Source organism: Rhinolophus sinicus, chromosome 13, assembly GCF_057876585.1.
Source record: "Rhinolophus sinicus isolate RSI-liver-muscle chromosome 13, RSI-T2T, whole genome shotgun sequence".
Classification (NCBI taxonomy): domain Eukaryota; kingdom Metazoa; phylum Chordata; class Mammalia; order Chiroptera; family Rhinolophidae; genus Rhinolophus; species Rhinolophus sinicus.
Window position 1 is genome coordinate 32613648 of NC_142513.1, and position 24820 is coordinate 32638467.

Consider the following 24820-nt stretch of genomic DNA (forward strand, 5'->3'; position numbering starts at 1 on the left):
AAAAACACTTATATTGCCATTCTCTTTACTGAGTGGGTTCTACTTGTGATATTGATGAGGTCGAATTCTTCTGAATTCATTAATAAAAAAGCGTTAATAAAAAAGATCAGGAAAAGGAGAGTGCTGCATATGAATAGTGCAGAGCTAACTGTGTTGTAAGTCTAATTTTAAACCATTTAATGCTAGCACATTGATTAAATTGATAAGGCACAATTTCAAGGTTTGTAATTTAAAAAAAAAAGTCTAACCTAGGATGTATTTTAACTTATTTCACATCTCCTATTATCATCATTATTATTCATCAGATGATAATTAACATTCATGGCTGGAGGGCATTCTTTTTGATTTTATTAGAACTCCTTTTCTAGTATAGAATTTCCTTTAATCCCAGATTAATTTATTTCCCGTTCACGGTGGTAAAGCTCCAGAAATGAGTATCTTCACAAATTCTCATAATAAAATAACATCCTGATTATTTAAAGATTACTACAATGCTGTGTATGTTCCCCTTGCTTTTGTCAGTCCTGGAGGTGTACTCTCATCCATGGTGGAATATTTCATTCTCAGCCAAAAGGAAGAAAGAGGTCACATTATGACATCACTGGTTACAGGGCAAACATGATGGTCATCTTTGTCCACCTGGTTTCCAACCCAATCATTCCTTGTCCTTTTACAAACACAAACCCCACCTTTTATTTTCATGTTAGTTTTTATGTATTTTCCTCATAAATCTCCGTTAGGTCTGGGAAATTTAGGTTTGTTTGTTTGTTTTTAACTCTAAAGTTAAAATTTCATTTAAAGGAAAACACAGCCAGGACAACAAAGAGAAAAAAAAAAGGAGCTTTTACTTCCAAATGGGTTGCAAATGACCCTCCTGCCTGTCTCTTACAGTATCCTGTGAACTCTGTAGCAAGTCGGTCAGCGGAATGAAAAAATTTATCAACGTTTTCAAAACATGCTGTTCAGCCCCACTGTCTTGCACTGTAGCAAACTGTGCAAAGCTGGGGGCCACAATGGCAATGGGATGAGGAGACTGAGCCCCCAGCATCAATTTCCTCAACAAGGTACTGTTGACCCAATCATTTATGTTCCTCCTAAGGTACTTGCCACATTCTGCCTTATAGTTATGGCTATTCATTTTTTTTTCTATGTGATGTGACAAATTCCCTGAGGGCACAGATGTTGCCTAGGACATAATAAATGGCAATATTTGTAGATTAAATAGAATATTTTACCCATTTTTACATGCTCCCAATAGCTATAGGCATGCCCCAGAAAGAATTCAATACACACACTGATTGAGTACTATATCATGCACCTACTCTGAGAGTGGGAATTATTTCAAAAGTAAGCTCTTAGATTTTTCCTTCCTAGTAGCAAGTACAGTGAATTGAATTGGCACTTAAATTGGAATAAAAATGTTCAATTCTGAATACATATCTTTGCTTTGCATGTGTGGTGTTTTAAGAGTACAGCTATAGTCTGTCTTTACTTAATGGCTCATTTGACATTTATTTGCAAATAATTAAAATATTCATATATCATCTTTTTAGCATGTCAGAGCTAGGGTGTGGGGACAGAGCCCCAGAGGGTGGATTACAGGCTCTCGGCCTCACGTGGAGGGTTGCTGGCTAGGGTGGTGGATGACCATCGGCTGTGGCTGATTGGCCGTCGGCTGTGGCCGGTTAGCCGATTGGCCGCTGGTATAACTGCTGCGGCTACGGAGGAGAGCCGAGGAGAGCAGAGGAACAGAGCCGAGGAGAGTGGAGGAGAGTCGTCAGTCGGCTGGCGGAGGAGCGGACGGCAGGTCGCGCGTCCAGTGGGCCCAGCCTCCAGTGAGACCATAGTGGTATGACTCCCCTACCTATGGCTCCGTGGGTGTTCCTTTTTGGCCTCACCATATCCTGCGTTCTTGTGTGGGGAGCGGGAGCAGAGACCCCGCAGGCTGCCCCGCCCGACAAATGGCGCAGTGAGCAGGGTCTCCCACACGACATAGGGAGACCAAAATTTTCTGTTATCTTTTAAATCTGTTTTCTTAAATTTAATATCATTACCCAGTGAACTGAGAAAATGCTTTCACAATGCTAATATCCACTTTCTCTCTTCTTTTGTTTTCACCTCGGGTATTCGTTCACATATAATAGTTGCCATTTATTCAGACCCTACTATGCTGGGTGGTTTACCCACTTTAATTTTTCATAACCTCACAGGTTAAGATTGCAATCCTAATTTTTCAGATTCAGAAGATAATTAAATTATATAACATTAATAATCTTGCATGGTATATTAGTGAGGGTTCACCACAGAAATAGAACCGACATCCATCCATCCATCCATCCATCCATCCATCCATCCATCCAATCATCATCCATCTGTATATAGAGAAAGACACTTATTTTAAGGAATTGACTCACGTGTTTATGGAGGCTGGCAAGTCCAAAATCTGCAGGGTGGGCAGGCAGGCGGGAGACCCAGGAGAGAGTAGCAGTTCAAGTCCAAAGGCAGCCTGTTGGAAGAATTACTTTTTACTCATAATAGGTATTAGGGCCTTCAACTGACTGGATGAGGCCCACCCACATTATGGAGGGTAATCCGCTTCACCCAAAGTCCACTGATTTAAATGTTAATCTCACCTTAAAAAACTATCTTCACAGTAACATCTAGAATATGTTTCACCAAATATCTGAGTACTGTGGCTGGCCAAATTGACACACAGAATTAATCATCAACAAGGTAAATATTATGATTCCATGTTACAGGTGAACACAGTAAGGTTCAGAGATATTAAGTAATTTTCATAATATCAAACAGTTTGGTTTGGAGCTTCTGGACTTTTATAAAAGGGGTTCCTGTTTTCAAAAGCCCATGTGTGTCTCTCACTATTCACACCGCCTCTCAACTTAACAGTTGAGGGCCAAATTCATGTTTAAAAAATCACTTAATGGCTATAGTTGCATATTTTAGAGGTCTAATTTATCCACTAATAAATATTTACCAAGGATTGTGATCTTATCTAACGAAGTAGGTGTCCATTATAAAGCTAAGGAATGCTCCTGTTCTTCACAATCACTAAAAATGTTTCCATGCTTTCCATTCCTGGTGCTAACACTTGAATTTAGGACCCTACTACTTCTTGCCTAGAGTACATACAACATTTCATGTTTGTAGTTTTTATATTCCTAAGTTCTACTACCTGCCCCTCTCCACCCAACTTTATTATATCTCGATTACCCACTGAAAAGAAGCTAAAAAATTGAGGTTAAACATTAAAAATAATTTCCAAATGAGCTTCACCTACCCTTCCAGCCATCGTTTGTACCCTTCATTATCAACAATACATTCACTCAATTTGTCCCCAGTAGGGTTCATGAGCTCACATACTATTTGATTTTTTTGCCACTTATGCCTTTGTATTCACCTTTCTCACCTAGTGAACTTATCTTCTAGCTCTTATTCTTTCTCACCCCAGCCAGTAGCAATGCCCCTTTCCCTGAATTGCTTCAGAGAGTAGTTAAGATTTGCAGTTTTAGGTACTGGGTGATCTCTATTTATGCACTCTCCTTATCTGTTCAAAGACAGAGCTGGAATCAGTTCTGGAAATGGAATCCCAAACCCAAATGTAATCTGTTCCCCATTAGTGTAGGATGCCCCGTATCTTGCACAGAGGCTCTGCCAAAGTAGGTGCTCAATAAATATTTAACACATTAATTGATGAATGAACCAGATTAAAGAACTTCAGTTGGTGGGACAAGGGCTAACTTGCGTCTCAGTGAGGGACACTCCTGGCCCTCTTCCACTTTCCTTGGTTTCACTGGTTCAGGGGAACCGCCCACTTCGCCAATAGACCCTAGAAGGGACAGGCAGTGCGCATGCCCCGTCTTTGCAGCCTCCTCTGGGCGCGCTGCCCACTTGGTCCCGCCCTCTCCCCCCTACCGGCGCGCGCGCGCGCGGCCCCGCGGAGCGTGCCCTGCGTGCGGGTTCCCGCCAAGCCCGCCGGGCGCTAGATCCCGGAGTGCCCGGGCCGGGGCCTCAGGAGTGGGCACCTGGCCGGGGTGGCGAGCGGCGACCAGCGCAGGCGGCGGCGGCTCCGGAGGCGACGAGAAGCGTGGGCGGTGAGTGAGGGCGACGCGTGTGAGCGGGCGAGTGCCTTCGCGCGTGCGCAGCGCCGGACCGTCTGGACAGGGGCGCGCTCCCGGCCGCGGGCTGGAGGGACCGAGCGCTGCTGGGCCGGGACCGGGCCACGGGCTGGCCTCGGACCTGGGGATGCAGGGGCTCCCCCCAGCCCCGCCCAGGCTTGAGAAGCGCTGGCCGCGCGGGCAGGCTTCCCGAGGGTTCCAGGCGGGACGGAGCCCGGTCCGCGCGGGGGTCCCCGCGCCCAGCCCAATGGGCCGGGCCCCTGCAGCCAAAGGACCCCGGGGAGGGAAGAGACGAGCGCCCCCGGGCTTAAGGCGGCCGTATGCGCTCCCGGGAGCGCTAGACCCCCGGAGGTGGCGGAGGTCCAGCGAGGGGGCGCGGCGGGGAGCCCTGGCGCGGAGCAGGTGGAGGGGGCCGCGCTCCTCGCCCCGGGAGGCGCACGGTTGCAAACAGGAGCAAACTTACTACAAGTAACTTTATTGAGGGGGTTCCAGGGACCGCCACCCCAGCTTTGCTCAGCCCTGGGCGCCGCAGCACCCCGGCCATTGATGGTGGGCTACGGGAGACTGAGTTTCCTTCTGGTGCCGGAGCTCGTCCACTAGGTTCTCAGCAGCATTCGTGGCCTATTCGTTGTTAAAATAGGTATTTAAGTTTAGTGTTTTGGTAAGAAGGATGTTTGCTCTCTTGGGAAGAAAGGACTTACACTGCCCGGGCTTTTTATCTCAAAGAAAGTATTGTTAGGGTATGCTTCGGATTGCTATTTATGAAGCAACCTATTGTCCTGTGTGTGCTTGGAAAAAGCTAGCTAATTCTATTATTAGCCTTAAAAAGACACAGAGACAATTGTGCTTTCTTTTTCTCTTCTTTTTTTAAATATTCTCTGCCACCTCGCCAAGTCGTGGAATACAGTTCCTAAAATTGGCTGCACAAGAGAATCACTGGGAGTTGTAAAACTCTATGCTCTAATCACACCCCAGATTAATTAAAACTTTATATTTTAAACAGACTGAGGTGATCCCGTTGTGCAGTAGAGTTTGGGAACCACTGGTTTAATATAAGAAAGTCAGACTTTTAGTTTTACGAAGTATCATTCAGTTTGTAATTGATGAGATGAAACTCCATAGCTTCATTTTCCATAGATGGGATCTCACAAAGGGTGGTTTGTTTCCCACTGGGGACGAAGGGAAGTGTCTTTAATGGTTCAAACTTCAGTTGAACTATTACATGACTCCAGCATTCAGACACTCCTCTCTAAGTGGTGTTTTGAATTTCTGTTGGGGTTACTAAGCCCAGTTCCTCTGACCCCTGCCTCCGCCAAGGGGTTTCTTCTTTTAACCCGCTCTCAACCCCCCCTCTTCACCCTCCTCCCGCTCCCCTCTTTCATCTATCCCCCTAACCTCTGACAGGACCCCCCTGGCCCAGACTGTTCAGGCTTTGAAGGGTTACTGCGGGTTCCCATAGCAACCGGTCCTCCAGGGGAAGTGGGCGAGTCGGTACCTTTGGGTTTCTGAATAGGACTTCCTTTTCTGAAGATTTTGAATCACCCTTTTCAGTTCTTGGCCTTAGCGCAGGTAAGGGTGAGCTCATACAGTTCTAGTTTCTTTCTAAGTAATTACAGAATTATTTATTAATGCTGTTGTATGGGGTGATACTGCTAGCGGCTATGTTCCCTGAATATTAATCCTTTCCCAGTCTTTGCTCTGCAGACTTGTTTAACAGAGTTCCACAGTGAGGTGGAAACAATTTTTTTTTTTTTTTGAGTTCCCTTTGGGGTACACAAACCTAAGAATTGTATGCATTATTTCTCTAGAGTCCTAAGGCCTTATATTTAAGAAATTTTTAAAATGAGTATAAGCCTATTGACCATGCAAAAAACCTTTGATAATTTATGGCAAAAAATGTCAGCTTTTAAGTTGTTTTGTTCCTAGAAAGTACTTTGCCATCCATGATTCTTTACAAAAAGTTAAACCACTTGTAATGTTACACTTTAAAGTAACAAAGGAAAGACACAGTTTGTCTACAAATAACACCCACTCAAATTCCCTTCCCCAACACACACATCCAAGCAAAGGTAGATTTTTTAAATATTATTTCTTTTATGCTCAAAACAGATATTTGTGGTCATCTAATCCAGTTTGCCTTCTAAGGAACTGTTAAAACTGTTCTGTACTTTAACAGTAGTGCAGAAATGTTAGTTGCTTTTTGTTTTTTGAAACCTTTCAAACTTTACTGTGTAAATAATAATCGGAAGTCAATCAGTGAATTTCAAAATGCTTTTAGTAGTCCAGTGATTCCGAGCATATATTGGATGTTGAAGAGGTTTACTCTTGCTGTTATCTCTTGTTTTATGTGCCAGTTACATTTCAGTTAACGGCTATCAAGCAAGTTCTGTAAGGCTAATTTTTCCCATTTTATTCTAAGAATAGTGATGGAAAACCCTCTAATTTGAGGGACCTTGTTCAGAAGTAATGCCATGTTGCTAAGATGGTGATCTCTCCCCTAGTCTTTCCTATTTTCATCACATCCTTAAAAATTGAGGCCTTCTAAGCAACTGCAGCTGAGAATTTCTATTGTTTCTATGGTTTTAAAACATTTTAAAATAGAAAGCAATTATTCCTGTTGTAGACATTTTCAGAATTGGAGAAAAATTAAGAAATAAAAATAAAATAAAAATCAGAATTACATCATTCAGAAATAAACAACTGTTCATGGGATGTTCTTCCATTTGTCACTTTATATTTGTCTGCATAGACTTATTTTTAAACAAAATTGACATTTTCATTTCATCTGTAGTTTCAAATATTCCCCTTTCGCTTAATAAATCACAGACATTTCCTGTGTCCATAAATCTTCCTTTAAAATAAGATTTTTAAAAGTGGATATGCCCAAGTTTAATAGTTTTCTATTGTTTGACATATTTCCATTTTTAGTGGTTGAGAATATGATATTCAATGCTGGTTGCAAATCCTATCCTAGCTGAGCCACTTTCCATTTAAGTGACTTTACTCAATTTTTTCATTGTGTTTCATGATTGTATAGAATAAGGGTAATAATGGTGGCTGCAAGGTAGAGATTGGGAGAGATGGAATAAACCAAATAAAGGAAGATCCTCAATGGAGTCTGGCAAAGGAGTCAGTAATGGCACGCAGGCAGAGCTGGGATAAATGCCTTTGTCTGAAAGTTTCAGTATTTCTGACTTGCTTGGGCTAGTTTATAGAAGAATTCCTGGGGTAGAGGTGAACTCGTACGATTCTTGAGGCATATTGCCAAATTGCTTATGCTAAGACAACTGATTCTGTTAAGTGCTGAATGGTCTCGCCATGGTGTCAGCACTCCAATGTTTAATTTTTCATGAATTTCTATAAAGATGTGGTTATAATTTATGGTTTTGGTAACTAGTGAAATTAATAATTAACTGTATTTTGCCGTGTGTACTGCGCTCTCGTGTATAACGTGCACCCACATTTTTGGCCCAAACTTTCAGGGAAAAATAACTTTCGTTTTAGTTTTTTTAGTTCAAATTTTTATTTGTTTACATTTAGATCCTTGCTTTTTGTATTATAAAAGAATTTTAGCGTTTATTTTTTAACATATTATGGTAGAAGAAATTTTATGTAACAAATAATTGCAAAACACAAGACCAGATACAAGGTACAAGAAATTTTATGTACCAGTAACAAATTTATAATATTTACTCACCATAGAAGGCCAAGAGCTCTTAGTCCTTGCAAGTTTGTCATAAGTTCAACAAAACCGATCATCGTATTTGGGGGTGTTATTTTGCATAGGGATATCGTTATTAATTTCTAGAATTACACTATTAACGCGTAAGCATAAAAGAATTAAAAACATTTATATAGATATAGAATTAGTACTATCCATGTATAATGTGCATCCTTATTTTTCCCTCACAAATTTGGGCAAAAAAGTGCACATTATACATGGCAAAATACAGTAGCTTTTTATTAGTTTTACCTTTTGAGAATTTATTCAGGTCTTTGCCCATTTTATTCTTAATTGATTGTTTAAAAAATGGTTTTAAATATCTGTTTTATATAAAGAGTATTGTGCCTTTATCATATTTGTAATGATTTCCGCCCCTCAGCTCATTACTCATCTTTTAATTTACTTTTATGGTATTGTCCAACAAAATATTTTCAGTTTTATATAATCAAATATTTCTAATCTTGTCCTTTATGATTTTTCCTTGTAAACTTTTATGTTTGGAAAGCCCAGAGGTGAAGGGAGTGAAATAAAAATTGGGGGGGATATATTAGATTTTTATATTTAATTCTATATTAGTGTATGGATATGAATTGTCTTTTACTACCTTCTCCCCAACTAGTCAGTTCTACAGCACCATTTGATTTGTTAAATTGTCCATACTTTCCTCATTGGTTAGTGTTTTTTTTCCCTTTATTATATGTTAAGATCTTAACTGGTTTTGGGGTGTCGTTCCATTTTAGGTTTTACTCATCTACGCATTATCTTTAATCCTAATCAATGCCAGATCTTTTTGATTGTAGATTTGGAATACATAGAAATATCTGGTAGAGCAAGTCACACTATTTAAAAACAAAAACAAAAAAAAACAACCAATTACGTGCACATGTCATTTCAGATAGAGATTATTATCTTATCTTAAAACTAATGCATGCACATAGTGTAAGAGTGCTAGAAGAAAGGCTTATTGTAAAATAAGTGGCCCCTACTATTAACCCACCCATCCCCTTAGTCTCCCAGTGGCAGCCTTTTGACTATTACTGTTTCTTCTGAGTTTTCCACGGGGCCATTTGTCCGCTCTTTTGTATTGGGCTGGTCAGAGAATAGTCTCCCAAAGCTCTGCAGTGAGGAAAGGGGCTAGCTGCCAGTGTTCAAGGAGGCATCTAGCTGGAGTCTTAGCGCATCCTCTTTGTATAGTCCCTTTGGGGAAGGTTCCCATGCTCTCATAGTCCCAATAACTCACTCTCATGAGAATCAGTCTTCAGTCTTGCTGGGCTCTGGGACTGTCAGCCGCAGCTCTACAGTGAGGAGGTGGGAAGGGCATCTATGGATGTAGGGCTTCTCAAACAGCCCTACACTAACATTACGTTTGCCTGCCACTCTGTCACCTGCAGTTTTTTGAGATCTCACTGGAATGCTTCGCTCCACTTTCCTCGCTTTCCTCGCTGAAGGTGTAAAGGGTTCACTCTTTTATGTCTGCTAAGTTGCTACTTGTCCATCTGCTTTCCACTTCATGGTTTTGTTGTAGTTTCTGCTTGTGTTCTCTTAAGTCCTTAGGTCTCTGTCTTCTAGGAAGATCTCTTTACTGCCATTTTAATGGAGTTTAGAAAGAAGATGTACTCGAATGTTTAGTCAAAACAGCCATCTTCATCTGAATGACTGCAGATGAATTCTTAGAACTAAAAAATACCCAATTATGTTGCATTTTTGTTCGTTGGCAAGGACTGTCATCTACATGTAGAATAGTCAGTGTTTCTATTGAGGGACATGAAAGGTTATTCAGAACTTCCTAGCAGAGGCTTGTTGTTGATCTTTTGTTTGTTTTGTTTTAAATCTTGATGTAAGTCCTAATATTTCTTGTTATGGTTCTTCTTAGCTATGTATGTTTTTGTTTGTGTGATGAGTTCTTCACATTGGCTATTGGTGTTATAAGATAGTCGTTGATTTTTGTATATTTTATTGCTGGCTCTTATTCTAAGAGCTTTGCAGTTTTTTCTCTTGGGTATTCTAGTTACATAATCAATTGCAGATAATGGCACTTTGTGTTTACTTTTTCATAATTATACCTTTTGTTTTGGTTTTATGGCAGGCTGCGCTAGTATTAGCATTTTGGAACATTCTCAAATAGTAATAGCAATAATGTACAAAACTGTGTTCTTTATTTTAATAGGAAAAATAATGGTGTGATATTGGGTTTTGGTTTATCATAATTCTTCATGAGGACAAAGGAAATCTATCCTTTTATTTCCAATTTACCTAGAGGTATTTTTAATTTTTTAAAGGACAGGAATATTAGCAAAGTACTGTTAGCATCTGAAGGTTTGCACTGGTATTTAACAAACTGCTAATTTGAGTCCCAAATATTAAACTGGAGCAGATCCTTCCTTTTGGATAAGAAAAACAAATTCAATTCGTGAGATAATGGAAAGATAACATTATATTTAGTACATAATGTCTTCTGGCGTGGTGGTCAGGTGGGATACAGTCACTGGGCTTTTTCAAAAGAAAATATTCCCATTTGCTAACTCCAACAGTCAGTTCTTTATCTGTACCTGTTAGCAGCATTGGGTATAATTGGTCATTCCCTCTTTTTTTGACACACTTTCTTCATTTGATTTTGAGGACACTACACTCGCCTGCTTTTCCTCCTATGCCACTGGTCCACTGGTTTCTTCTTTTCATTTGTGTGTGTGTGTGTGTGTGTGTGTGTGTGTGTGTGTGGTTTTGTATGTGTGCGTGTGTGTGCTGCGCCTGTGCTGGTTTTCTTTTGTTACCAATCTGTTAATTGGAAATGCTTCAGGGCTCAGTTCTTGTAGGTCTCTTGTCACAGTTGCTGCTTAAGACTCCCAAATGTATATTTCTAGATGGGGTAGTTTTCTTAAACTTCTGACGTACATGCCAACGACTTTTTTTACTTCCTTACTTGAGTCCATAAAAGACACCTCCATTTTAGCAGGACTAAAACTAAATTTGTTGATACTCCTCTGCAAACCTGCTCTCCCTGCAATGGGCTCTGTTTTGGCTCCATTTTTTCAGTTTATTCAGCCAAAAACCTTGGAATCATCCTGATTCTTCTCTTTCTCTCCCACTCTACATGTAGACTGTCAGCAAATCCTGCTGCTTTATCTTCAAAATGTTTCCAGAAGCCTGTCTTCCAAATAAATCCATGAGTTCATTCCCCTTTCCCACCTCTGCTGCTAGAACCTTTGTCCGAATCTCCAGGACCTCTTGCCTGAATTACTGCAATATCCTCTCCTTTCTCCTTCTCTGGCTTCCCCCCTTTAATTTGTTGTCAGTATAAAAGAGTGATCTTTTTTAAAAACATAAGTTAGGTTACACTTAAAACCCTCCAATGACTTTCCATCTCACTCAGAATGAAAGTCAGACTTCTCATAAAGATTCACAAAGATGGATACAAAGGATACAACCTGGTTACCACTAACTCTCACCTCTTCCCCACTTCGCTCCCTCTCCTGCTCTCCATTCCAGTCATACTTACCTCCTTGCTCATCCTGGAACGCATCAAGCATGTTCCCACTTTTAGGTCTTTCTGCTGATTTTCCATCTGCTTGTAATGTCTTCTCCCCAGATGTATTTATTCATGGCCAACTCTCTCACCTCCTTTGAGTATTCACTAAAATATCACCTTGTCAATGAGGTCTCCCCTGTTTATAATTGCAAACTTCGCCCTGTATACCTCCTGTAATACTCTTTCTTTTCGCAGTATGTATTATCTTCTAAATTACTATATGACTTGTTTGTTTTGGGTGAATTGTCTCTTTTCCCCACTTCTGCTAGAGTTTAAGTTCCATGTTAGCAAGTGTTGTATGTCTGTTCATTACTGTGTCCCAAGTGTATGGTACATTGAAGGCACTCAATAAATATTTCTGAATGAATAAGTGTATTCTGCCTTCTTTTTCTCCCCCCAATGATTTTCTCCTAAGGGAGCATAGTCCTTTGGTATCTGTGGATCCAACATTGATTATTTAGCATCCCATCAGCAAGGGAGAAGTCCCAAAACATGTAAAATTTATATGGATATAATACATAGAGTGGTTGTGAGGATTAAATAGGATACTGTCTGTAAAGTGCTAGCTGTCAATGTGTAGGCAAAGGTCAATTAACTGTCAGAAAAGCCTAACCAATTGCCTCTATTCACAGGTGAATTATATTCTAGAACCTGCAGTCTTTGGATTCCAGTTTTTAACCAAGGATGGGCAGCAGCCTCACCTTGGGAACTTTTCAGATTCATGCCTGAGCTCCTTAGTGATACACTGTTACAGTATGTTTCAACAAATGTGTTAAAGTGGAATGGAACCATTTATTTTCTCCTTTCCTGCTTTCTTGCTGTTCAGGACATCTCTCCATTTCTCATGTCCCCTTTAAACCTTTTTTCCTCTGAGGTTCTTTTATAAGCTGATTTTGAAACCCTTCAGAACCACAGAGAAGCATATAATTGAACATGATACTAAATCCTCTAATTCAAAGGATCTCATCCTTTACCTTCAGTTTCCTGGACAAGAGTACACTGCAGATGATACAGCAGTCATTTTAAAGTTTTGCTTACAGTGTTTCTAGAGTCTCCTTCAAATCTGAGAATATATCAAAAACATCAGATTTCTTTCCCTCTCTTTTAATAGAGCAAGAAATGTTTGTACGGTTTGTACTGTTGCAGTTGCTGTGCATATACTGGTGACGTGCAAGAAAAAGATGATTATTAGAGATCATGTAAGCAAAGAGTAGACAATAAGCCAAAACCATGATGTATGTATCTCTAGAAATGCGTAAATCCAATAGCTGTTACCTAATACAAAAATATGAAAATTTCCTTCAGTTTCCACTTTTTATTTTCCTCAAGGCATGTCTAGTTTCTTATTTTTTTAATCTACTTCATTTTTCTGTAATAGCATATGAGCAAGAGCAGTCCCCACATTCAGTTAGAGGGTATAAACATTTTAGTCATGATTATCATACCTATTAGAAATAAAATTTCAGAAGCACCACTGTTCTGAATGCATCTACACTATGAGTTTGCATTGTGTCTGTGTTTTGTTATTGTGAAGACTCATTCTTTTGCAGATACCACTGTTACAATGTATTTTGAACTGGGAACAATCAGTACTATTGGCCAAGGCTGAATGGAAGGCAGTGACCTGCCTTTCTGTGACTGAATCACAAAATATCTGTTAGTTTAGGCTATTAATAGATAGCCCAGTTGGAAAACACACCTTGTTTTTATAGCACTACACCTGATTTGGGGATCCGTGTATTTGTTTCCTATGTAGATTTTTATTTTTAATTGCCACCTTTCCTTAAATTCATCTAGTTTTTTGGAAGTGGTGGTCTTGCCTACCCATCACCAGCAAACATACCTATTCTATAGTGAGAATTAATTTTGGTTGTCAGCAATTATTATACTTTACATCTCTGGATAGACTAGGGTTACATATAGATTGCCACTATTTTCATACCTTTGTTCATGGACAATATAGTGAAAAGTTAGTGTAATAGTCAAACTTTGTTTAGATGTGTGTGTGTGTTTGGGGGGTGAGGGTGGCGGTGACTTATTTCAGAATGATCTACATTCCTAGAAAGTCTAGAAAATGGTAAAATTCTTAACTAAGGTTATACCAGGCATCTCTTCCCAGAATAATCTTATTGTCAACATTAAAAATGGTGAGAAGCTCCCCAGAAGCACCTCCTGCTCCAGATGCAGGCTCAGGCTCCAAACAGCTGTTGCTACCTACATATACCCCCTTTCTCTTGCACAGCCTTTCCACCCACTCCCCCATGTAAGACACCCAGTCTGGCAAGGGTGCGTCCCAGAGTGCTCCCTCCCTTGCTGTGGTTTCTTCCCTCACCCTCTCCTATGGCCTTAGGAAATAAAGTGCTGGAAGCTGGCGCCCATCTGTTGGAGAGTGCGCAGTAGCAGTGAGGAAGAGTGCACAAATATAGTTACTTCTGATGCCTCCAGCCAGAGTCAGTCTCTCCTGGCAGACTCCCCACCCCTCCAAATGGTTTCAGCACATTTCAGTAAATATTGTAGAACTTCCTTATATGAATTAGTAGATTGTCTAGTTAATTTAATACTATACAATAAGTATTCCTGTGGGACCTATGGGATTAGCCCATGCTTTCCTGAAATTCTGAGTTACTTTGTTATCTACTTTTTCTTGTCAGTGCCATGAAAGACTCCTCAAAGTGCCAAAATTGATCCTGACCTCTTGGCTAGCATACAACTCCTGGCATGTACTCAAAATCGTCAGCAGGCAGTGATATATTCTTACCAGGTGGGTGTTGGCTAGGGAATGCCATTATATAATGGTGTTTGGGGTGGGTTATCAGAAAATCAGATGGTCAAGATCAGGACAAACTATATTTTGTTTTTACAATCTTTCTATAACGTGTAATTATTGACTTTAAAATAATTATGAGGATAACAATCCTAAGATGCACAACCTCTAAAATGTTTGTAGGAATGAAGTTGAGAATCTTGTTTGAACACCAGATCTTTATTTAGTAAAAGCTGTTTTAAAATGAAAAGTTACTGCTCGTAGATTAAATATTTCCTATGTCTGGACTTTTGCAAAATACTAACCTAAACTTTATTTCCAACAAACTATTTTCTAGTACTTAAAATATAGGAAGATTTTGATGTTATACTAAACACTGTACTATACAGAAATAGTGTATAGGAAGGTATTAAAATGGTGTGGCGGAAAGCAGGTTCTACCTAATGTGTTTCTCTTCAATGAAGGAAAAAAGTGAACAACAAATTCTGTTAAATGTTGGCAGCCGTGCTTGGGGAACAGCAGAAGTTGCTATGGAAGTGTTATACAGGAGAAAGTAATTTATCAAAGAGATTTGCTTCTTTCTTGCTGGTTTATATGAAGTTTCTAGGGACAGTTGTCTACTCAAAATTCATTTAAATTTTTATCTTAAGGTCTTCAAAGAAGGTGTCATCAATTGATGTATCTTGTACCTGTATTCTATGAATTTACTGAGGTTGGGGCAAAGCCAAGATATCAAGCAATGTCATAGATCAAATATAATTTAATTTTTGTGGCAGAGATTGTCATATTTCTTTTGTGTTCTCCAGTCTGTCTACCTAATGTACAAAAAAAAATTTTCTGGAGTGAATGGTTGAGAATTATGCCTTGAGAATTAGTGATTGATTTCTGGATGAGTAAAACGAAAAAGCAGGTATGTGTAGAAACCTGGCCCTGATCACTTACACTATTTTTTAAAGAGTCTTTGTTGAAAACCTCTAGTGGCTTACCACCAATCACACAATAAATCCAAACTCCTTATGATGTCAGTGGTTCTCATACTCTTTGGTCTCGAGACTCTTAAACTTTTAAATATTTTGAGCACCCCAGAGATCTTTTGTTTATAGGGATCATATGTGTTGAGTAGAAATGAAAACAAAAACTTTAAATATTTACTTATTTGTTTAAAAATAAATAAACATTTTGGTTGAAACATACGAAGAAAATCCAACCTCAAGACAGATACGTAGCTGGAAAAGGAAGGAATATTTTAATAGCCTTTTCAGATAATTGTGTATTATTTGATACCTCATCAAAACTTGAATGACAGTTTCTTAAAGGTTAACTGCCATGTGGAATCTAAAACCATCAGTGAACTTTTTGTACTCCTGTTTACTAAAATCCATTGGTCTACCTTGTACTTTGAATGGACTTTTTAGCCATGCGTGATTCTGTCATGTAATTGCATTGTTATTAGAAAACATTGGTTCACTGAGTTATGTAACTCTTTCATATGTTGACATGTTTCATTACACAATGTCAAAAAATTACATGTATTTAACATCGTCACGAATCTCACCAGAAATAGTCTTAACTATTGGGAAACTATCAAGCTAATGGTAGCATAATCAAGATTTCCAAAATTCAAAGTTTTGCTTGGATGTTTGAATGTTATCATTGGCAATAGTTTTCCTTGAAGTGAGAGACTCACTTCATCCATTTTTGAGAAAATGTCTGCTACACACTTTGGTGTCAATGAGCACACTTTGTGTATTTTCCCAAGTACAGTGGAGTTCCATGAAAAAAAGCGACTGGTTTCAGTCCTAACAGAAACAGATGCACAGATATTTTTTCTCAAGGAATTGTTGTATCTCAGTTCCACCAGAAATGCTTTAAGCATACTTCCCATTTTATCATATAGAATGTTAAAAAGACATATACTCTAGGGTCAAGTTTTAATAAAATCCACAATTTTTACTGCTGCATCTCCCAGAGATTCCTTATGAAACAAGTGCATTGATTATGGCAGAGGAATCTAATCCACATTCACTCAAGTGGTTTCACTACTGTTCCTAACCCATGTCCCCAGGTGTGGGCTGGGGAGAAATGGGGAAGGAAGGGCGACGGGAGTGGTCCTTCAGTGCCTGTTCCCTTTGACTGCTCAGGGTCCACTGGAGTGACCTTCAAGTGGCTTAGGAACCAGCAGCATCGATAGTGAAAAGAAAAAACAGACACAGAGCCAAGCTATGGACTAGTCCTTATATTTCGGAGCTCCTGGGGAAAACCCTCCATTTTCAGTTTGGACCAGATGGCTCTTTCCATGAGGGCTTTGGTTATGCTTCACCACTACCAGGTGTCACTGAGAGGTCAGTGGGCTTCAGTCACTTGTACCAACTTCAGATACTTTCTTATCCAGTGTGATTCAAAGCTGCTTAAAATGCGTAATACATGAAAAAGCATTCACACTTTAAACAACAGTGGCAAAACAATGTATTTATCTTATTCCACCTTCCAAAAAATACACTTTTATGAAAAAAACAGTTGAACTGACTTGGAAATTCAAGCTATCTTTTATTTTTTTGCCAACACACATTTCAAGCCATTACTTTACAACAGTTTGTTTACATTATCAACCCTACTGAAATTTTTTTAAGTGATTGCTGGTGGTAAAAGTTTCATAAACACCCCAAGCCCAGCAAGACATTGTCCAGCCATGGCTAGGATATTCAGCTATTCCACTATTGATATTACCATCTCCATTTATTTTTACTCTCATATTGTAAGATAGTACTTGCACGGAAGTTGAGAATTCCTTGTTTTGGGGGTGGGGGACACTTGATTATTTAACACTGTGGTTCTTAGTAGTATAACGCCACACGGGGACACACACGTGGAGGTGTCCTTCTCTGCTTTTGCTCATGCTCTGCAGCAATCTGCAGTGTGACATTGCCCATCCCTAACAGTGTGGTTTGTTTGGGGATAGGCCTGGATTTCTAAACTGCTCATACACTCAGCCCTGTACACACAAGCCTGTTTTGTTACTTCGTTTGAAGATTGGGTGTGTCTAATATAGTGGAAATTCATCCATTCAGTGTTAAGTACAGACGAAACACATTTCAAAACCACATATAAAAGTCTCTTTAGTTATCCATTTTTTTAGATTATTCATGACTGCTTTCCTCCCTTTATGTGAATTGCTGAGAATTTATTACCTTTCCAGTTCATTAAATCACTAAAATTCTCTACTGATGCTATAAATGAATATGCCAGATTAAATTGAGACTAGTTGATAAAAGGAGCTTTATCTTGGTAACTGGATTTTGCTCCTGGTTAACCCACACTTTTATTTGAATATGTGAATATCTACATTACATCAAATTTTAAGACTTCTAATAAGGCAAAGCCTTGCTTTGAGCACATGTGGGGACTTGCTGTAAGTTGAGTTTTAGTATTTTCATTTGGCCTAACTGCAAGATGAGTGCAATATTATAAAACCACATTTGTGTTTAGACATGTTCAGGAGAGCCTCGGGACACATTTAATAGATTTCTTTCCCATTGTACCTTGTATAGACCTGCATGTCAGCCAGAAACATCACAGATTGCAGCTGCAGACCATTTTAGCCCAGAAACAGTCGCACTCCACATATGCAGTCTAGGGTTCTAGTTGGACTTGGAAGTGTTGGCCTTGATTCTTCCTGTTATGTGCAGGTGTGCGTGTGGTACCCTTAGCTCTTGTTGGGAGATAATGGAGAGTCAGCACTTAGAAAACTCAGTCTAATCAGACAATATAAGGCAAAATGGATGAGAAAGTGCTGTAGGGAAACCTAGAAGTGCAGGGAAACTTTCCTTGTCCGGGGTGTCTTTGGAATGCATTGTGAAGGATGGATAGGTGGGAATCGAGGGAAGAAAGGGCAGTGAGGATGGCAGGGAGCAATGGGCTCATTTGCAGTATGGGAATACAGTTGACCCTTGAACAACATGGGGTGGGGTCCCGACCCCATGCAGTCGAAAACCTACATATCACCTTTGACTCCCCAGAAACTTAATTACTAATAGCCTACTATTCACCGGAAGGCTTACCGACATCGTAAAGTCAACTAACACACATTTTATATGTTATATGTATTCCATACTGTATTCTTAAAGAGAAAAGAAAATGTTATTAAAATCATAAGGAAGAAAAACTAATTTACCGTATTTATTGAAAAAAAAAGTGTATAAGTGGGCCGGCATCCTTCAAACCTGTGGTGTTCAAGGGTCAACTTGTTTGCATGATGAGTGAATGAAGAGGACAAGTCAGGGCTTGGAACCAGATCATGGAGACCCCAAATGCACTGCAAATCATGTGGCTTCCTCTCACTGAGAAAGAGGAGACAGAAATTCTCTTCTTCTTGGGTAGATGCTTGATGTGCAGTCCTCGTATGCTGCTGATAGAACAGGAGAGCCCATCCTCACCTCACATGGTACCCTCTTTAGGAAAGGCAGCACGGAGTTGTGGGTTAAGACTTGGCCACATGCCACTTACTAAATAGCCCTTTTCATTTTCTTTTTGATGTGGTGTTTTAAATTTTATGAGAGAGTGTTAACAAGTACATCGACCTGGTCTCCTATACAAACTTTTTAAGTGGATCATGGCATCCCTTCTGCTAGCTAGAATAACGCTTATGCAGAGACCTGACTTGTGTACATTTTGGTCACCATTTTCAGGGACTGCTCTTCTTTGGTTTCATTCCACTCATCGTCATTACCATGGATCTTGTACCAGTCCCTATAGCTCTTAACTATGGTGAAATGGTTGCTTTGCTGTGTGTTATTAAAAATAAAGTACTAATAGTTGAGTTGCCACTTTTTGAAGATTAACATTTTGACTTAAATGCTTTTAATCTGCTCATTATCGTTAAGGTACATGGGTAAATACTGTATACCTATTTTTATGTAATGTAGAGCTTGAGGAAACCCAAATTTAAGAACATATTTCCATGAGTACTCTTGACTTTCTATGGGAGACTGACTTGAGCATTATTTTATGAACAACTAAATTATTTCATTCTATACCTCTGGGCAGTTCAAGTGCTGACCTACTTATATAGTAGCTCTTAATTAAAAAATTGCTGAATATATTATTAGGATGAATTTTTGTTTGAAATACCTTATTTTCTTAGTTCTGACACATGCAATGAAGCTAAGTATAGAACTCCCTCGACTTTTATTCCTGTTACACCAGCAGGAGAGATGGAAGCAACAAGGGAGTACTTTATCAGTGCCAATTATTTTCTGCAGCAAATGGGGGCAGTCTCTGAATGTTACTTGGTGCTGACATAGTTAAGGTTATGCCAACATTTACAGGACAGTGTGCCTTTATGTTGTGTCCTTCAGAACAGTCATGGGGAATTGTATACTTTAAAGCTAATTACAGTAGCATAAAACATACCTTTTAATTTGGATTTAGAACAGATTTTACTTTGAGTTTTTGCCAGAAGCTGGTTTCCATAATAACCCTCTGTCACAAGCTTCTAATTCTAGTTGAATTTTTAGGCAATATTTTTGTGACTCGGTGTAGAAATAAATGCATGTGCCTTTTTTCGTTTTCATTTGCTGGTTTCTTTCTACTCCAGAGAAAGATTATGTTAGAAATTGGGTGTAAAGGTGCCTTGTAACTTCACATGTTTATGTTTTTCTATAGCACAATTTTTCTCAATATAGCAGATCTCTTTTTTTCAGATTTTGTATTATTTGCTTAAATTAACTATTGTATTCTAGTCATATGCATTATAAAAATGAAGAAAGACATTTCACTAAATAGTAATTGAGGCCCTTGATGCACGTGTGTATTATGATGGTCAAGTTGCAAAACTGGTAACTGATCTTTTTTCTGTGATTTTGCTAAAGTAAGATTTTTTTTTTCTGACCTTGCCTTTCCCAAACCTATTCTGCTCATTCTGCAATGAGAAAAATTTTAAATTTAAGATAATTTATATCAATTTTTCAGGTGTTTTGGAGGGTGGTAGTAAATTAAATGATAGGAGATTATTACTCATTTCCAAGGAGTGACTTAAGGGCACAACACATTTAATCAGCTTGTATTCAGGAATGTTTTTTATCTTATAGAGCTTTTTCACTGAGTTGTGGATGTTGGGGAAATTTCTCTGTAACAATTATCCCATTAATAATCAGGATTGGTATAGCATAGCTGGTGGTTGGAGGATTGTCTGGATTTTTTTCTTCCCATTCCGTATGCTCATTAGAAAAGGATGACTTTTCCCAATAAAGCAAGACATTCCTTGGTTAAATATGTAAGTGAAGAGGGGCTTTGGATTTTAATGATCTGATTGTGGAGATACTTTTGGTTATTATCTTCCTAACACACACACACAAAAAAAATGTATCACCAGGCAAAGTAAATATCTATGAAAAATTTTTTTTTTTCTTTGACTAAAACACATTATTTTCCTCTGTCAACTAAAGCCAACAAACAACGTGGAGAAAGCCGTATTGGGCAAGGTTGTTCCATTCTAGCATTTCCAATAGGATTAATGTCCCTTGTTGGATCAGAACAGTCTCCCTTCAGGCCTTCTCAGAAGAGACCTCCTAAAGCCTGATTTTACTTTTCTTTGAACAAATTGTTTTCAGGTATTTAGGAGAAAGTCATGCATATAATGGGATCATTGTAACATGACAATAATATTTCTGCCCATTAAACTAACTTTTTAACATAGATTCTATTTGTTTGAAAATAATAATTTCTAGGGAGCCATTTAGCTCCAGGTTTAACCTATGTACCATGTTTCCCCAAAAATAAGGACTAGCCAGACCATCAGCTCTAATGCGTCTTTTGGAGCAAAAATTAATATAAGACCCAGTCTTATTTTACTATAATACAAGACTGGGTCTATAATATAATATAATATAGTGTAATATAATTAATATATAATTAATATAATTAATATAATATTTAATATAATATAATAACATAATACCAGGTCTTATATTAATTTGTGCTACAAAAACACATTAGAGCTGATTGTCCGGCTAGGTCTTATTTTCGGGGAAACACGGTATAATGTTGTAAATTAATACATCTTAGATTGATTGATAAAATGTCTTTAGCAAATATTGCCCAGAGAGTTGATAGGCTTCCATTAATCATTTTTATGTACATATATAGTTGTGTGCCACGAGAAAGTATGCATTGTGTTAATACTGGAACTCTTACCAGTCCTGGCAATGGAAAGTCTCATTTTGGAATAAGAATGTTTTACCATATTGGTTGTCATAGTAGCAGTCTCAATTGAGAATTGTGATTATATACTTTATCAAATGACTACTTGATGAAAGCTCAATTATTTTAATGTAGTTCAGAATTCTGAGCTGTCATTTTTGCCGGGTTAGAGGAATAATTAATCAACCTAAAGAAGAGAGTTTTTCTCTGTGTTTAATTATATATATTTTACTTTATTTCACTGACTGAGGTGCCATCAATTGTAAGACATGCTATTATTTTACGTACCAACAAGAAAGGAAAAAAGGACTAGTAGTTATGCTCATGAGATGCCATCAGTTTTAAGATACGACCCAGTTTCAGAGATGTAAAAATGGGCGGGGGAAGACTTAAAAATCATTAAAATACGGCACATGTGTACCAGGATTCCCAAAAATATGTATGCAAGTAGACACTTTGGTCAACGTTGCTCAAGCAGTAGTTCACCATAATCAGAAGTGTCTGGATGCTGATGGTAACCACTTTGAGCATCTTTTGTAATTGTAGGAGTCAAACGTGACTTGTATTCTTTTGTTATCGGTACATATTATTACAATTTTAATATAGTTTTCCTTTCTTAAAAAGTGTATACATATTTTTGGCACCCTCTGTATATACACATAAGAGTTTTAGTTGGGTATCGGTCATAATCATAATACTAAAATGTAAAGAAAACTATTAAATAAATCATTATTTCTGCTAAACATTATGCAGATTCTTTAATCCTAGAAATCTACAGTTGGAAAAGATAAGATTATGTGGTCAACACTTAAATTTACTATGAGATCCTCAATAGAATATATAAAAATTTGCAGTTAACTACCTTGTTTACCAAAGTACCCTAACCTTTACAAAAGAATTCATAGTAGCATTCCTTTAAATAGCTATCTTTAGAGTACCTCACATGACAAATTTTGTATATTCCTTTTCAAGATCACCTCATTTAACATATGATCGAGAATGATTTGGGATTTAGATGAGTTGTTTAGTATTCCAAACAAGATACACACAGACACAGCTATAATCATCAAATATCATCTTAAGTACCATATGGAATTTTAAAAAGAATCTCTCCTGCTCTCAAAGAATTGTCACATTCTACCTTTGGGCATTTTTTTCAAAATTTAAAGTACAATTGAAGGTTAACTGGAGCTCTTGTGTGGTGGAAAGGAAATGACTTAGTGATAACTGTCCATGAGCCTCATTCTTCCAGTCGGCGCTGAGGTATGTATGCCTTGGCCAAACGCTTGTCTTACTTATCAGTCTTAGTGCTAGACTTCAAATTGGGTCATTGTTGAGAGAGGGCAAATTAGGTTGCTACTGTAGACATTGCCGGTGGCTAGATCAACTACTAGCATCTTGGAGCTCTCTGAGGAGGTGGGTACAGCAGGGCATCTGCCAACAGGTGATCTCATGGAGCTTTGAAATCCAGTGGACACCTAGCCTGGAGTCTTGAGTTCAGGTGTGAATTTGGGCATTGGGTGGGAACCTGATCACAATGTACAACATGAATCTTGATTATTGAACCTCACCTGCAAAATCCCAGCAACTGGGGACCTGCTTCGTCTGTGGGTGAGGCTGGAGCAAGCCTCCAAGTTGGATGAAATGTCAGTAGTTGTGAAGTCTGGAAGATTACAGGGACAGGGAGCCAGGTTAATCTTTAGGTTTTTGTGTTTTGGAAGGTTGTATCACAAATGTTTCCTGCTTTGGGTACATTTGTTATTAATAGTGAAAGATTACCTTTGCAGAGTCGTTTCAACTTTTATCAAAGTGCTTTCACAGGCCTGTAATCTTGCCTCAGAATAAATTTGAGAAGGATGAACTGGGTATAATTACCCCATTTGGCAGATGAGGAAAATGAGGCTCACAGATACTAAGTAACTAACCTTACAGTCGCTTGTTATTAGTTCTTGCTTTTTCCCCATACCATGCTGCCAGTGCTGGACTCCTTGTTTATTTCCAAATGTAGAAAGCATATAGTCTGTTTTCCAGCAGCTGCTGTTATCTTTAGGGACTGCCAACATTTTGTGGCTTGTCTGTTTTACCTTCCAAATCACAGGCATAACTTTCGCTCAGTACTGAAGAACAAAATAAGCAAAAAACAAAACAGACTCCATCATGACTGATCAGGTTAAATTCCTCGCCTCTGCTGTGTTGTATTAATAATCCGTGGGAGTGGTACTGATTTCTTAATTTTACCTTATTTAAACCTCAGTTAACCTCACTGCTGTAGCTGTTTAGGTGTCGTGTAGTAAACCAAATACAAGTCTAGACAAGGAGTCCAGAGTTAGAGCAGGTTAAACAAGAGTTGCCAGCATTGTTAGTTGTTGACCTAAAATCTGTTGGTGTTAACCATGAATGGCTGGTTTTCTAACTTTCATTTTACCTGGAGAGCCTCTTCTGTTTTTGAGCAGCTTTCTGATATGCTTTTATGTTCCTTCTTGTTACAGTTCTCCATTTCTTTCAAGAAAATGTCTTTCTCACATTCTTCCAACAGCATGTCTCCTGCAGTGTGTGGAGTGTGTATATTCATGGTTTTCATGTCTGTAAATTTTGCACTCATATTTTTCTTTTAAAGTAGAATAGAAATACGAAGATAAAGCATTATGTAAAAATGTAGGTAATTACTGTGGGTGAACATTAGAGTAAGTGGAAGAGACAAAATTAGGCAGGCAGTCAGGACATCTTCATTCAAGTCCGGACATTGCCCTGCTACTTAACTGTGAACTTTTCACACATCTCAATCTTTTGGATACCTAGTTACCTTATCTGTGGGGCAGAGTTGCATTAAATGATTTCTAGAGTCCCTTTTAGTTCTAAACCTCCTTCAAGCCCCCAAACTGAACGTAATAAGATTCTACTAAATAAAGGTAGGATGTCTGGCAAACCTTTCAGTGAAAAGGATGATCTAAGTGAGTTTAAATTCTGTTAATAATTTTGTTATTGTTGGGAATTGAATGAAAAGAGATAAATGTGATTGAACTTTCTGGCAATTATAAACATCATCTGAAACCCACTATTATTAGCTAATAACCTTTTAAGCTTGGTCCCTTGTCTTGCTTGTATGCCCAACACCTAAATTCACTGCACAATCAGCGTGTTGTACTTTGAAAATACTTTCCTAAAACGCTGCTGGCTTCTTGACCTATTTACTTCATTCTGGCAGATTAACCATGTCTCCTAACAGCTTTAGAATTCAGGAGGCATAGGAACAAGTGATACAATGCTAGTTGAAAAGAAATTTAGAAATGAAACTTTACAATGTATATAGGGCTCTTATCATTTATTACCCTTCAGCCCAGTAGGCAGTGTTTCTGGGTTACAGATTTAATAGATGAGGTTTTAACTATTTATATTTAGTTTCAAGGGGGATAAAGAAGGTATAATTTGTGTTTAATGAGATAAACTAGAAATGAAAGCAGAGAACAAAGTGA

General features: G+C 38.6%; 1 protein-coding gene across 2 annotated transcripts in view; it reads left to right on the top strand.

Annotated features, from left to right (window-relative positions):
* The first annotated feature begins 3953 nt into the window (after positions 1–3953).
* BTBD3 (BTB domain containing 3) overlaps positions 3954–24820 on the top strand; it is a 34273-nt gene continuing 13406 nt past the window's right edge. The window contains exons 1-2 of one of the 2 annotated variants that reach the window (XM_019734913.3): positions 3954–4112; positions 14038–14147. In XM_019734913.3, the coding sequence (XP_019590472.2) occupies positions 14105–14147 (43 nt within the window). In that variant the 5' untranslated portion in view covers positions 3954–4112; positions 14038–14104. The remainder of the gene's footprint in view (positions 4113–14037; positions 14148–24820) is intronic. The other variant, XM_019734914.3, reaches the window with a different exon arrangement.